This window comes from Lagopus muta, chromosome 7, assembly GCF_023343835.1.
Source record: "Lagopus muta isolate bLagMut1 chromosome 7, bLagMut1 primary, whole genome shotgun sequence".
Classification (NCBI taxonomy): domain Eukaryota; kingdom Metazoa; phylum Chordata; class Aves; order Galliformes; family Phasianidae; genus Lagopus; species Lagopus muta.
In genome coordinates this window covers 40,980,474-40,993,352 of record NC_064439.1, presented here as the reverse complement: position 1 = coordinate 40,993,352, position 12,879 = coordinate 40,980,474, and the positions used below count along the sequence as shown (strand labels likewise).

General features: G+C 37.5%; 1 protein-coding gene across 3 annotated transcripts in view; it reads right to left on the bottom strand.

Moving 5' to 3' along the window:
* ATP2C1 (ATPase secretory pathway Ca2+ transporting 1) overlaps positions 1-12,879 on the bottom strand; it is a 68,426-nt gene that overhangs the window by 21,182 nt on the left and 34,365 nt on the right. For all 3 annotated transcript variants that reach the window (XM_048951994.1, XM_048951997.1, XM_048951995.1), the window contains 6 exons: positions 8,229-8,339; positions 7,167-7,283; positions 5,572-5,661; positions 4,127-4,162; positions 3,208-3,269; positions 2,731-2,839 (listed from right to left, as the gene is read on the bottom strand). In XM_048951994.1, the coding sequence (XP_048807951.1) occupies positions 2,731-2,839; positions 3,208-3,269; positions 4,127-4,162; positions 5,572-5,661; positions 7,167-7,283; positions 8,229-8,339 (525 nt within the window). The remainder of the gene's footprint in view (positions 1-2,730; positions 2,840-3,207; positions 3,270-4,126; positions 4,163-5,571; positions 5,662-7,166; positions 7,284-8,228; positions 8,340-12,879) is intronic.

Here is a 12,879-nt window from a genome sequence, read left to right as displayed (position 1 = left end):
ATTGAATAGAGCCAAAGCTTGAATCATAGAATTCTATTGACACATTCCAAGTAACATAATTTTGTGTTAAGAAGTATAGAACTCTTATTTGTGACTAGATTTTAATACAATCTTCTTGAGAAAAGCAGTGCTTGATAAAATTAAGTTACCAAACCTCTTTGAAAGGATATTCCTTGCAAAGAGTAAACAAGAATCAGTCACAACACACTTGGTACCACCACACGTAACACATCATTCTGAGCTTAAAGAGAATTTTTGGTTTGCTTTTTTCTGAGGGGAAGGGGCTTTATTTGGAGTTAACTTGGAAGCTCTCCAGTTCTAGCTGGACAACAAAATGCTGCTAGAGCCAAAATAATTTGGTCAATGTAAAGAAGAGAATTGTACTTTTATTGAAGCACTTTATGAAGAGTCAAATCCCCCTAATCCCTCCTATTCTCTCAAGTAGTTACAAGGACGGTACCCTTTCTTTAAAAGATGGATGCTGAATTGATAAAGGAAAGTGGCACTTGTCCAAAACTGCAGTGAATATTTCAATCAAAGTCATAAAGAACAATTAGAAGCAGTCTAATTAGTAATTAGTCTATAGTAATGCTTTATTTGCACTGTATTCCTCAGGCTGCAAGATTAAACAAGATGAAGTTAGCACACTGCTACCATTCAGATTTATCCATGAGCTCAGAATTATTTGTCATCTCCACCAAATTTAATTTTGTTCAAAGCCAAAGATGTTGCAGTCACATTAGCTCTTGTTAGAAAACTTGATGGATGTCTCATTAGTCTGCAGAAAACTTAGGCCACAAGTGGTCTTCAAACACCATTTTGAAAAATAAGATAGCCCCACAAGATTAGATTTTCTTTGTGAAATAAACAGCACCTAAATAGCACTTCTACAAATTTCTAGGACAGTATCCATGAGATCATGCTGCAGTGATCGCATTCTCTATCTGAAAAGACAACTTCCCTTTAGTCACCCATCCCCTAGCAATGCCTTCTGAGACAAGATGATTCTTCCGAAACAGGCAACATTAAGGAATACCTAATTTCATTCATCACCATATTTGGGGGAAAAAAGGAAAAAAAGGAAAAGGAAAAAAGCTTTAGCAAAAGAAAATGTAAAAAGTCTCAATCATCGACCCATGGAAGACACCACAATTTGTTCTACAGTCATTAAATTCAGCTCAGGTTATGAGTCATTATTTTGAAGACTTCATTCCTGTACCTTTACAGTTTTACTTGCCATTGTTTACTTTACTGATGTGATACCAGCTTCCAACACAAGGACAATGAAAACGTTAGGTTTCATCCAAGCACTTACATCTGTGAGGCAATTTCTCTAGGATATTTTTGTGGAAGAACTTAACATGGCATTAACACAGTAAAACAGTAATCCTGCAATAACTCTAGTACACTAAACAGTAAAACTACATTCTTACTTTCTTTGTCCAAATACCTTATTTTCATGTAACAACTTCTGGCTTGCAGGTCCTTAAATAAGAAATGTATAAAGCAGAACTTACCATTACAGTAAGATTGTGAAGATGTTTTTTACAATTTTATAAAAATAGGTGCACATGACAGTACTTCCTTATACAAAAAAAAAAAATATACATATATATATATATATATATATATATATATAATAATACATCTTCCAGTTAATCCTTATTTGGATTGCTTTCTGCCCAACTCCAGCCACTAAATATTCAGAAAGGGGTCTTAAATGGTAAGCAAGTGATTTGCTAGGTCACATTCATCAGAAATGCCAAAGTATTTTATTTTATGATTATATATACTATTTGTACTTCCTTGTATCAAGGACTTGAAACTGATCTAGGCTCTAAAATAAAGTAATGCTCACATTCTACTGACTATTCATCTTTTTTCAGCAATGAAGAGGAGCTCTACAACTGAAGGGAAAGAAGAAACTAGGCCACGTACAAGAGAGACTGGCAGGATGTTATATTTTTGCTGAGTAACCTGCCTAGGCTTTTTCTCCATCTGCAGACAGGTTAGGCATAGGAGTGATCAGGAAATAGGCACAAGGCTAAAGGCGGGTGAAATCTCATTTACTGATTAAACTGTGCACAATGAATGGAGCAAAAAAAAAGACATAACAGCATAAATTAAGGTCTTACCAAGTTGGGTAAACAGTACAGGCTTGATCTGTGTTACCGTGGCCAAAAGTTTTTGTCATTTTCTAGTAGTTTGGTGCACATCTATCTTGATTTGGGCTAATCCCCTTTTCTATGAGCAGCACCCAAGCCAAAGATCTCTTAGAGAAAGCACAAAGTATGTTCAAACACATCACCTTCACTTTTAGCGCTATAAACAGAGCACTGAAACTAGCACAGTGTGTAGTGAACACCAGAATTATATCCTAAAGACCAATGCAAATAAAGACCAAAAAATCAGTAGCTAACAGCTGCCAAAATATCTTATAATTCAGACTGAAAACACCTCTTTGGCTTTCTTAGTTGAATGCTTTTTCTGAATGCTAAAGTTTTCAAGAATGGATTACATACATGAAGTCAGAAAATCCTATTTTCTACAACCAAAAAGAATATATACTACCAATGCGCAACGACATTTGCGAGCTTAATTATTTCACAATCCAACTAGCTGTGAATTCCAAACAAAAATACTTACTGCAGCTCAGTATTCAGCGCATATCTTCTCTTACTCTGTCTCACAAAAAGATATGCTATTAAATATGAATGCAGTACTACATACCTCAAACAAACGTAGATCGGCCGGGACTCTGTCTCCAACAGACAGGCAGACTGTGTCACCTGGGACTAAGTCTCTCGCAAGCGTGTGCTCCACTCTACCTTCTCGCACACTGTAGGTGTAAATACAAGGTCAAAGCGCATAACAACATCTCCTCTGGCATTTTGTCTGGGCAAATCAAAGTGCTGACCATGCACTGCAGTGCGCTAGTTTCAGCAAAATACAATTTCAACTTCGCTGTTCATTTCTTCAGAAGGTTTCTATCACTTAACATCATCTGAAGCATCCAATGGACAAAAATGCAGAGTATTAGTTTAGAACCATACAACGATCTTTAAAAACGAGTCAAAGCAAATTATGTTCTTTAAGATCATAATGGCTTGCTAGAAAGGTGTTTCAAGTAGAGCATTTTTATTCTACTCCTTTCACGTTCAACTTAACATGACTTAATTTGAGAGAGAGGATGTAATGATTCCATACCAATGGCATTCTGGAGGCACAAGTTTACTAAGCTCTTCAAGAGATTTTTCTGATCGGTACTCCTGCAGAGGCAAAATAGACATTTCATCAGATGTGAACATACCTCATTTTAAAAGTTGTACTAGGACAATTTTACAAAGACTTAGTTAAGATATGCCCTCCAGCAGGTCCTTGTTAGATAGATTTTTAAAAGCAAATATGGTCCAAATGTTAATCCTTCACAGATTGAAGGATTTGCCTACATGCAATTTTTTGAAAGACTAGAAGAGGTCTTTTGCGTTCTCCTTGAATACTTTCAGGGCTTTGTAATATTTAATGGTAATGCTTCTAAACTCAGGGATCAGATGCACAATCAAGTTCTACAGTTTAGTAAAGGGGTACCAAAAATATTGTGTTCACGTTCTTAACCCCTGGAGAACTAAGGCAATACAACTCACCTCTAACTCAATTCACAGATTAGAAAATAAACAATGATACAAAGCACAAACAGAAGGCTATTTTGCCTTAGGCACACACTAAGTAAAGCTGGGTATTTAAAGAATGAAACCAACTTTTTTTTATTATTTAGGAAACAATTTAAAAGAGTTGGGGGATAAAATTCCATACATAATTGCAGCCAGAGTGATACATTCAAAATACATTTTCTATGAAATTTAATATTTTAAAGTACTTCAACATTGTTTAATCTGAATGTTTCCTTACACACATTCTTTTGTTGCTGATTACATTACCCATATAGATGCATAAAATGTTAAAGTAGAACAAATCAAGCACTTCAGAGAAGGCAAAAGACTCGGATGAAAGCACAGAGCTCTTTAATCAAGCACTGTGCAGCTGCACATTGCATCAGGACAGACACTTATTAAATATAAGAGCATACATAAAAGCAATAATCTCATTTGTACAACAGATGTCTTACCTGAACAAAGGCAACTGTAACAACAATCAGTATTGCCTGTAAGAAAACAAAAGTAGATAAGAGAATTCCAAACGGCAATGAAAGTAAGTGATATTTGCTTCTGCCCAGCCATAGTTATTACTACACATTAGCAATATGGTTTGGAAACAGACTCTCATGCTCAAAATGACTGGCTAACCTTCAGGCCTGCTAAAAAAAAGCAACACTATTGTCTATTCATGTCTATTCAGTGGCATTCATGTGCCTTGGTAAGCTGATCTTACTAAAAATAACACTGATAACTAGATGGTGATTTTGAAGTAAAACTTCCAGTGCTTGGAAAGTAAACTGTTCTGTGTTTCCAAAAGGTGAGCAAGAGGTAGCAGTGGAGGGAGTTCCCTAACACAAATAGTAAAAAACGTCTGACTGAAGCATTCACTGCCATGTTAATTGTCATAAAGCATCAGATCGGGTTTAAATCAAGTAACAAGAACACACTAAGAATAAGCTGAAGACTAGAATTAAAGTAGTGAACTGAAGAACTGGTATGGAGCCATAACATATCTCAACTATGAAAACAAGTAGAAGAAACTTGGCAACTCTGCCCAAGACTACCAAGGAGTAAGACAACACACTGATTACACCCTGAACAGCCAAGATCCCAACAAGGAGGCAAAACAATTTCCCTATAGGAATAATCCAAGCAGAGTAGAAAGGCATCAGTAGTAAGCCCTCCCCCATATCACACACAGCTCTGGTCACAGCACTTCAACATAAACATCACGGGGCCTGTACGCATGCAGGGTGAAAATGAGTCAGTGAATGAGGTCTATTAGATAATGAGAAAGATCAATTTTGTTTAATGTATGACCTCCTCCCTCAATACAGTTTCTAATTGAGCTTTGTTATACTAATTGAATTTGTTACTCAAATTGAGTTGTTACAGTCCTTTCTTTTTGGCTGGCCTGTACCTTTGAAGATACAATCATATCTTAAAAGTACACCCTTTGTAATTCCACAAAACTAAATATGACCATTTTGAAAGAGAAAGACTCTTCTAGAAATCTTAACTAGATCAAAGATAAACCCAGCAACTCTCTCTGCCTTAGCAATGGAATACTAGTAAATAACTATATATACATATATATATATACACATATATACACACAAAAATATTTTCCCTCTTTCCATTGAATATTGCTACCTGAGTTACACATGCTTCTTTTGGAGGCAATATCACCTTCTACAGTTCATGCTACCTGCCACAGTTTGGCTCCCATCAACATTTCACAGTTTGTGTCTATGTGCATTAAGATGCCAGTATCCTCCAAAAGTAAAAACAGATAAATCACCTTAATTAATTACAGTCAAATCCTTCCCCTTATTAGCATTCATGTGATGTTCAAAGTAAAAGTGGTCACCCATTCTGAAGCATTTTTTCAGGAGATAAGATTCGAGCTCCTTACCACAGTGATACTGACAGCATCATCAAACTGATGCATTAAAACACTGATGACCGCAGATGCCAGGAGAAGCATAATAAGGGGATTTTTAAACTGAAACAAAACAGAAGAGTAATTCAGCAACACTCCCTACAGAAAGACTATTTTATCTACACCTTAAAACACATCTAAAAAGAATCGACTCTGTACAGTTCAGATTTTATTCAAGGGTTGGTTGTTTCCAATATCAAAGGCGTTGAACAGGCCATATTCAATGGCAGCAGAAAAACAGTTCTTGATCCACATTTTCAAAGTCAAAATATCTCCTTATTTGTTTATACTGCATTTAAACACGTACAAAAAAGCCTGAAACGTATTCAAAGCATTCTTGAGGTAACAACAGGCAGATCCCATTCCCAGCAATGTATTATTACCAAGGCAATTTCCAAATTTCCAATTCATGACTTCTTGCTTTCCAAGATACAAACTTTCATTTTAGATCACATGCTTCCTTCAGATTTCTAAGGTTAAATTAATAAAGGATCTTGTGTCTACATGATAGCTCGTTCCTAACACTGTCAAACAAGAGAACTCTTACAAAAGAAGTGAATCTTCAGTAGAAGCTGAGGACATTCAAGAGCACATATGACAAGAACATCCAAAGCAAATACATATCTTAAATGCTACCTAAAACAGGCTTTGGTAGTATGCTTTAGAAGCATTCTGATGCATCTAATTGAAGCTATGGGTGGAAAAATGAAGCATTAGTGCCAGAGGACAGCCAGTATGTAAAGATGCTCCCACTCCTATCGCTAATCCCGTAATTAATTATCTATTACTTGAAGGTCTCCTTTAGAACTTAAATGTATTGCTGCTTAGACAAGTTGTAGGAAACATCAACCAAAGTGTTTAATGTAAATTCCTTCGAAATCTCTTGTTTGAGAAACTGCTTTAAATAACTTTGCCATGATAAGGGAAGCAAAATATTGGCGAAGTAGTGGCACTTTCACACCATTCAGAGATGCTGGACGGGCTCATATTTATAGTAAATCAATAGGCTGACTCCATCCACACCTCCAGTTCATAGGCAATGTTTTTGCCTTTTCAAATTACCTTTGCCTATCTAGTTATTCACACTTCATATTCCATTTAAGCATTTACCAGTCATATGCATTTGTGCTGATTTCAGTGCAATTCATGCTCAAGCCATTGCCTACAAAGAACTTCTACTTCTCCAGCCTTTAAGCTAGTTACTATAAATAAGTTACAGCTAACCAAAGTTTATTCACAGGGTTGGGGCTGCCGGCCTCGAGCACCTGCAGTATCCCAGGCAGCCAAAAGGGGCACGGCTCCACCGAAGGAGGAAGTTGGCAGCCTTCTGCAAGATGCAAACACTTACTCATGAACAAGCCATGTAATCTAAACACTCATTTCTACACACAAATAAAAGCTTTTTCAATAGGTAAATCAGATGCAAGCTATGGAAGACAGTTTCTCACCTAACTTCACTTTACCCACTTTTATCAGAATGTATTCACGTACATGAAAGCTACAGAATAAAGCATAAAATTACTGACCAAATATTAAAATAAGAAAGCAGAAAAGACAAAAATCTCAACCTGGGAAATATATTTTTTCCAGAGAGGTTCATCTTCACTAATATCAAATTCATTCCATCCATGGAAGGCCCGTCTGTGACACACTTCACAGTTTTTCAAGCCATTCTGAAGATTAGCCTATTAAAATACACAAAGAATAACACAGTCAGCAATTACACTATAAAGACAGACTTCAAAATAAATCTCAACACTTAAATAATGCGCCTTAGATTATAAAAGTTTGGCCATCAGGTTTAGCCATCAGGAAGACGAATCTGGTGCTGCTGTTTGTATGCCGATAAAAGCTAACTACTGTTTTAAAATAATATTTGACAGAAAATATTCAACACAAAATTCACCAAACTAAAGCAGCATCTGCAGTTGTACATCTCTAAATGACTGCTGATCTTCCCTGCAGAAAACTCATCAGCGATCCAAACTGCAGGCACAGCTCAGACTCTTGAGAATTATGTCAGGAATTTGGCTGCTCGGCCAAATGACAGCAATAGCTTCAAAGTCTTGGGTTGTCTGTGGGCAATAGCTATTATGGTGTACTCCTCAAGCAGTCAAGCATACAGAAGATGAAGAAAGATCATCTATCAAGAAAATTAACCCAAATTCAGTGGTTCATAAATCTGTCAATGGGCAGCTTTTTCAACCCCATTCCTTCTCTTAAAATGGAAGCTGCCAGATTATATTAAGGGCATTGAGAATTTCATAAAGAACCAGAAGTGATAGCTATGAAAAACAGGGCAGTTTTACAGGAAGAAAATAAATAAATAAATAAATAAATAAATAAATCTCTAGGAGAGCTTTTGTAACAAAAACACGATCTCCGAAGTATTGAGAAGCCCAAACATTCTCAAGTTCCCCCCCCAATCCAATAACCAATTTTCCTCAAAAACATTGGAGATTAAAGCATTTCAAGTAACAATGTAAAGATCAACACACTTTTAGAAACAGACAGTAATTAATATCAATCTGCTTGGTAACACATAGGCTTTCAGTGGCAAGATCTGTCCTTAAGAAGTGCCAAATGTTTTCTAAAATCAGCACAGCTTCAAGAGATGCAGAATTACTCACCTGCAGAATGCTTGCAACTTCATCAACTGGCAATTCACTTGCTTTTTTTGAGGACAGTACAGGAATCATTGTCTCATTGTCACCATCAGGGATTTGTTCAAGACGTGCAACCTAGAAACAAAACCGAAGTCTGAAGGATAAGGAGCACTAACATTTCAACAGCCAGAGCAATGCAGTATTAATGCCACTGAAAAATCATTTTCAATAACCATTTGCACTAAAACAAAAATAAGGATCTGCAGATTCACTGTATTTTCATGCAGTATCTTACGTGCAATTCTAAAACAAAACCCTGGATGTGCAACTGAGAGAACCTTATCTGTAATTATGTGTTAAGCCACAGCAAAGGTCCTTACAGTTACATATATCATGCTCCTTTAGCTCCCTATCATCAATAACTGGGCAGAAGGTAATAACTCCAGGTTAAATTTCACTCTTTGCCTCTACTTTCTACCTACTGATGAAGTCGGTCTAAGCAGGCATATTTGTGTATTACTGCAGACAAAGAAAGGAGAAACAACATTAAGAACACCACAAACAAGGGCACAGATACATGTGATGTCACAGAACTTAACTGACTACAGTACAAGAACTTCCAGTCAATGCTATTACAAGAAAACACTGCTTTTTAAGAAATGCAAACATTTTTCTAGTGCAGAATAGTGTTTTAACAACACTGACAGCTCAGCTCAGCACTGCATTTAAAGAAACTGAAGTTTCAGAATCCTCATTTATTCAATATTTGAAGCTCAAGCGATGCTCTCGTTCCACTCCTTCATTACCATCACTCTATCTTGCTGCACCCACACTTAATTCAGATCTCTCTCACCTCACTGCTGCCACTCCATTCTCTGGAGCACACTTATCACGCAAGCATGCACACCACAGAAAATGTTTTTTGTACAATTTGAATCTGCCATTTAATGCCTTCGTACAGTAGAGGTTTTGAATTTCCTCTGCGGATGCTGTAATACAAATACTTGGTATGAAAATGTGTTCGAAGATTACAGCATTCTTATCCCCTAAGAGGCTACGACAGCCTTTATTTTCTATACCACACACAGTTCTGCTGAGTACTCAAATATGATAGCTCCGATTAATTCAACTCCATTCTTGTTCTTCCAGTTGCTTACCTAAGTAAGATTACACCAAGCCTTCATCCCATGGGCCTGAGGGAAGAATGAATGAGGGTAAAAGCACCACAGGTGGAGCACACATGCCACATTGCCATGGAGCTCCTAAACTTCAGCACTGGGTAGGTATTTATCGAATCCTACGTACACACACTCAGGGAGGCCTTCTTAAAAAGCGATGATGAATTCACATTGTATGGTATAAATATAGACCTCTGCAAAAGTTAACTAGAAAGTTACCATTTCCAAACACTTATGTGGGTCAACTGAGACAAATTGAGTTAAAACGTTTCAAGGGGAAAAAAAGAAAAAAAAAAAAATCACATTACTTCGTGCCATATCTTTCTCTCAACATTTGTTGAGGTTCTTTTAAAATACTTCAAGTACACACCAACTGCTTTTGACATCAAGGGAAAAAAAAAGTATAATTCTGTTCCTAGCCAGGCATATCTTTATGAGACGTAAAGACACAGTAATTCAGTGCTTTCCAAAACCACAAGTGGTAACAAGAACTTGCACCAGGCAGGTTACATTATTCTGCATCAGTGGGACAAACGTTTGTCACACAGCCGAAGGTCTCTCTCACAACACAGCATCCCTCTGCAAAACTGAGCTATATTAGAGCAACTTATACTAGAGCAGCAGGATGATAGGTACTTTGGCTAGGAAGAATGCAGACATTATGACTCTCAGCCTTACAAAGCACTCTTTGGTACATATTCTCCAGGACGTCACCACTGAAAGCGATGCAACACCACGGTCACCCAGTGTGACAAGCAGGCATCCAGCCTTTGCTTAGCCATAGCACTACTTGTACTAGTGTTCACAAAGCACTTGATGCTTGAGAGACTCAGTTCATAGAAAGAAACAGCATCACTCAAATCTGCCTTGCAGAATTTTCAGTATATATTGCACCCATGTTCAGGCTGCAAAGACCGAGTCGGGCTCAATGACCCCTACGGGTCTCTGCCAACTTGGGAGATTCTATGACCTGTTCTGAGATAGGAACACACCCAGTTAAGGCTGTTGAGCCTACTGATAGGAACCAATACTTCGTTGAAACACTTCGAACCTCAGGAAATTGCCACTGGAGACGAGGCCTTTTCATTCTTCAGAAGCTTACACTCAATTTACTTTTGCTTCTGCTTCAGTTTTCTAGGATCACATGCTCTTTGAACCCAACATTTACCCAGAATTTTGCCACAATCTCCCCTCTTTGATATGACACACTACTGATCTACTAGCTCATGTTCTTTTCTTTACACTTTCCACTTCAAATACTAGCATTTGATTTTTGTTGAAAGGAACGCCATAGATGATCTGATATCTGGTTACCAAACTCCACAATTTAAGGCTGAAAACAATTAAGCCTAAGTACTATTTCAAAACAAACCCACAAACACACGATTTTGACCAAGACGACCACATGCTCAACTAAAACTGAGCAACCAAGCTTTCCCAGTAAGAGCAAGCCGAAACGTGAGCCAACAGCCATTACAAATTTTAATGCTGAGAAATCTTTTTTCTGCCTATAGTAATGGACATGACTAACAGGCTTTCAAGATGTGTGTGGATGTGGCACTGAGGGATGTGGTATGGAGGTGACAGGTTGATGGTTAAACTGTATGGATGGTCTTAGTGGTCTTTTCCAGACCTAATGATTCCATGATTCTATGGTCGTAGACTCAAATATCAGTTCCAAGAAGGCATGCATTTACCTGATCATTTCTCTAATATTATCAACAGGACTTCAAAAAAGACTACTAACAAGCTCTTTATGAATATCTTTCAAAGTTGACCTATCCTTAAACACAAGTGTTAAAATGATGAGGCTTTTCCAAATAAAGCTTCATTACCATGGTAGAATTGTGCTACATCAAAGCCTATGTTGACAACTTTTTCACGTCAGATTAAAGAAACAAACAAAAAAAAGAAAACAAAAAACAACACTTCCTACTTTTAAGAACACTGTAAAAACTTTAGGCCATAAATCTTGCAAAGGATTAGAAAAATAAAGGCTCAGAACGTTTTTTTTACAGCCAGTTTCCTTCTCTAGAGCAAAATTAGTTATTTTAAGACAATTCTGGATGGATCCCCCAGTTAATTTCTCAAGAAGCTCTACAATCTCTGTGTAGATCGAGCTCTACTTACTGTTCAGAAAGGAACAATTTTACATCCAACACTTTGCCACCAATTACTGAGCCAGTAAGAAACTGATCATTGTTCCCTTCATCACCATCTTCCAAGATACTAAGTGGGTTAACACTGACAGATTTAAGGCCAAAAAAAAGTTGGAAAATCACTTCCCATCTGCTAGTACATAATAACCATACGCAAACAAATGATTTTGCCGTTATTATGCATGACTTCTACACTGCAAAAGAAAGACTTCTTATCATAAGAGTTATTGGAAGGACCACAGAGATCATCTGTCTAGTCCAACCTATCACCACCATACCACTAAACCACATTACTCAATGTGACATCTATCCTTTTCTTGAAAACCTCCATACACGGTGACTCCTCCACCTCCCTGGGTGGCATTCAATACTGTCTGCAGATCTGTTATTGTACCCAGCAGAAGCTATCCCCAAACTCACATAGCACAGGAGTCAAGCCACATATGGTAAAATCTCTTCCCATCCTGTGATGCAATTCTTTTTCAAACATTTATCTGTTGGTATCTTAGAATGCTTCATATTTCACCACAGGCAAAGATCCTGTATGGATAAAGGAGCTAAGAAATGGTGCTAGCTAATGCAGCTGTATCAGTTGGGCAGCACAGCTGAAGCTTCTGGAGCAATGACTACATCTTTCCACTCCCCATTCACAGTTAAACCTACCACAGAACAAAGAAGCAGGATGCCAGCTAACAAAAACAAGCAGTTGCCCCAGGAGGGACTTTTCCTGGACTAATTCCAACGTACACACCACCATTTCTATGGCAAGAAACACACATCAGTTTTATGACCACGGAACTGTGACTAAAGCATGTTTATCAAAATTAATGTGAGTTTGTGGGAAGGTTTGCATTACTGGAAATTGAGAGTTCCTTTCTATTCTTTTCTGAAGGAAAACATGTAATTTGCCTACCAGCTAACAGTAAAGCAAAGAAATTCTTCCTCCTCATACACTACAAGATTCTGTCTGCCTTCTTTCTACCACCACTGGAGACCAAGTATCAACATCCCACCTTTGATGTGTGCAGCAGCAGCTTAGCAGGGATACTCCATACTCCATTATCAATCAGCAGGGCTCACTGACACACAGACACTTCACAAAAAAATGTAATAGGAAAATTTTAGCTCTGCATGCTCAGAGAATGCAAATGGCAGGACCTACATTAACTGGGTGGTCTGAAGATTTTTCAGAGCACTCTCACAAAAAAACCTATTTTTAGATAATCTTGTGAGCAAAACACTTTGGCTAATTAGCTAATGCAGAGTACTTCAAATGTTACATGTGTTTACTCAATTGACCTACAAGTGCAAAATGCAAAGGCCACAGGAAGCAGAACT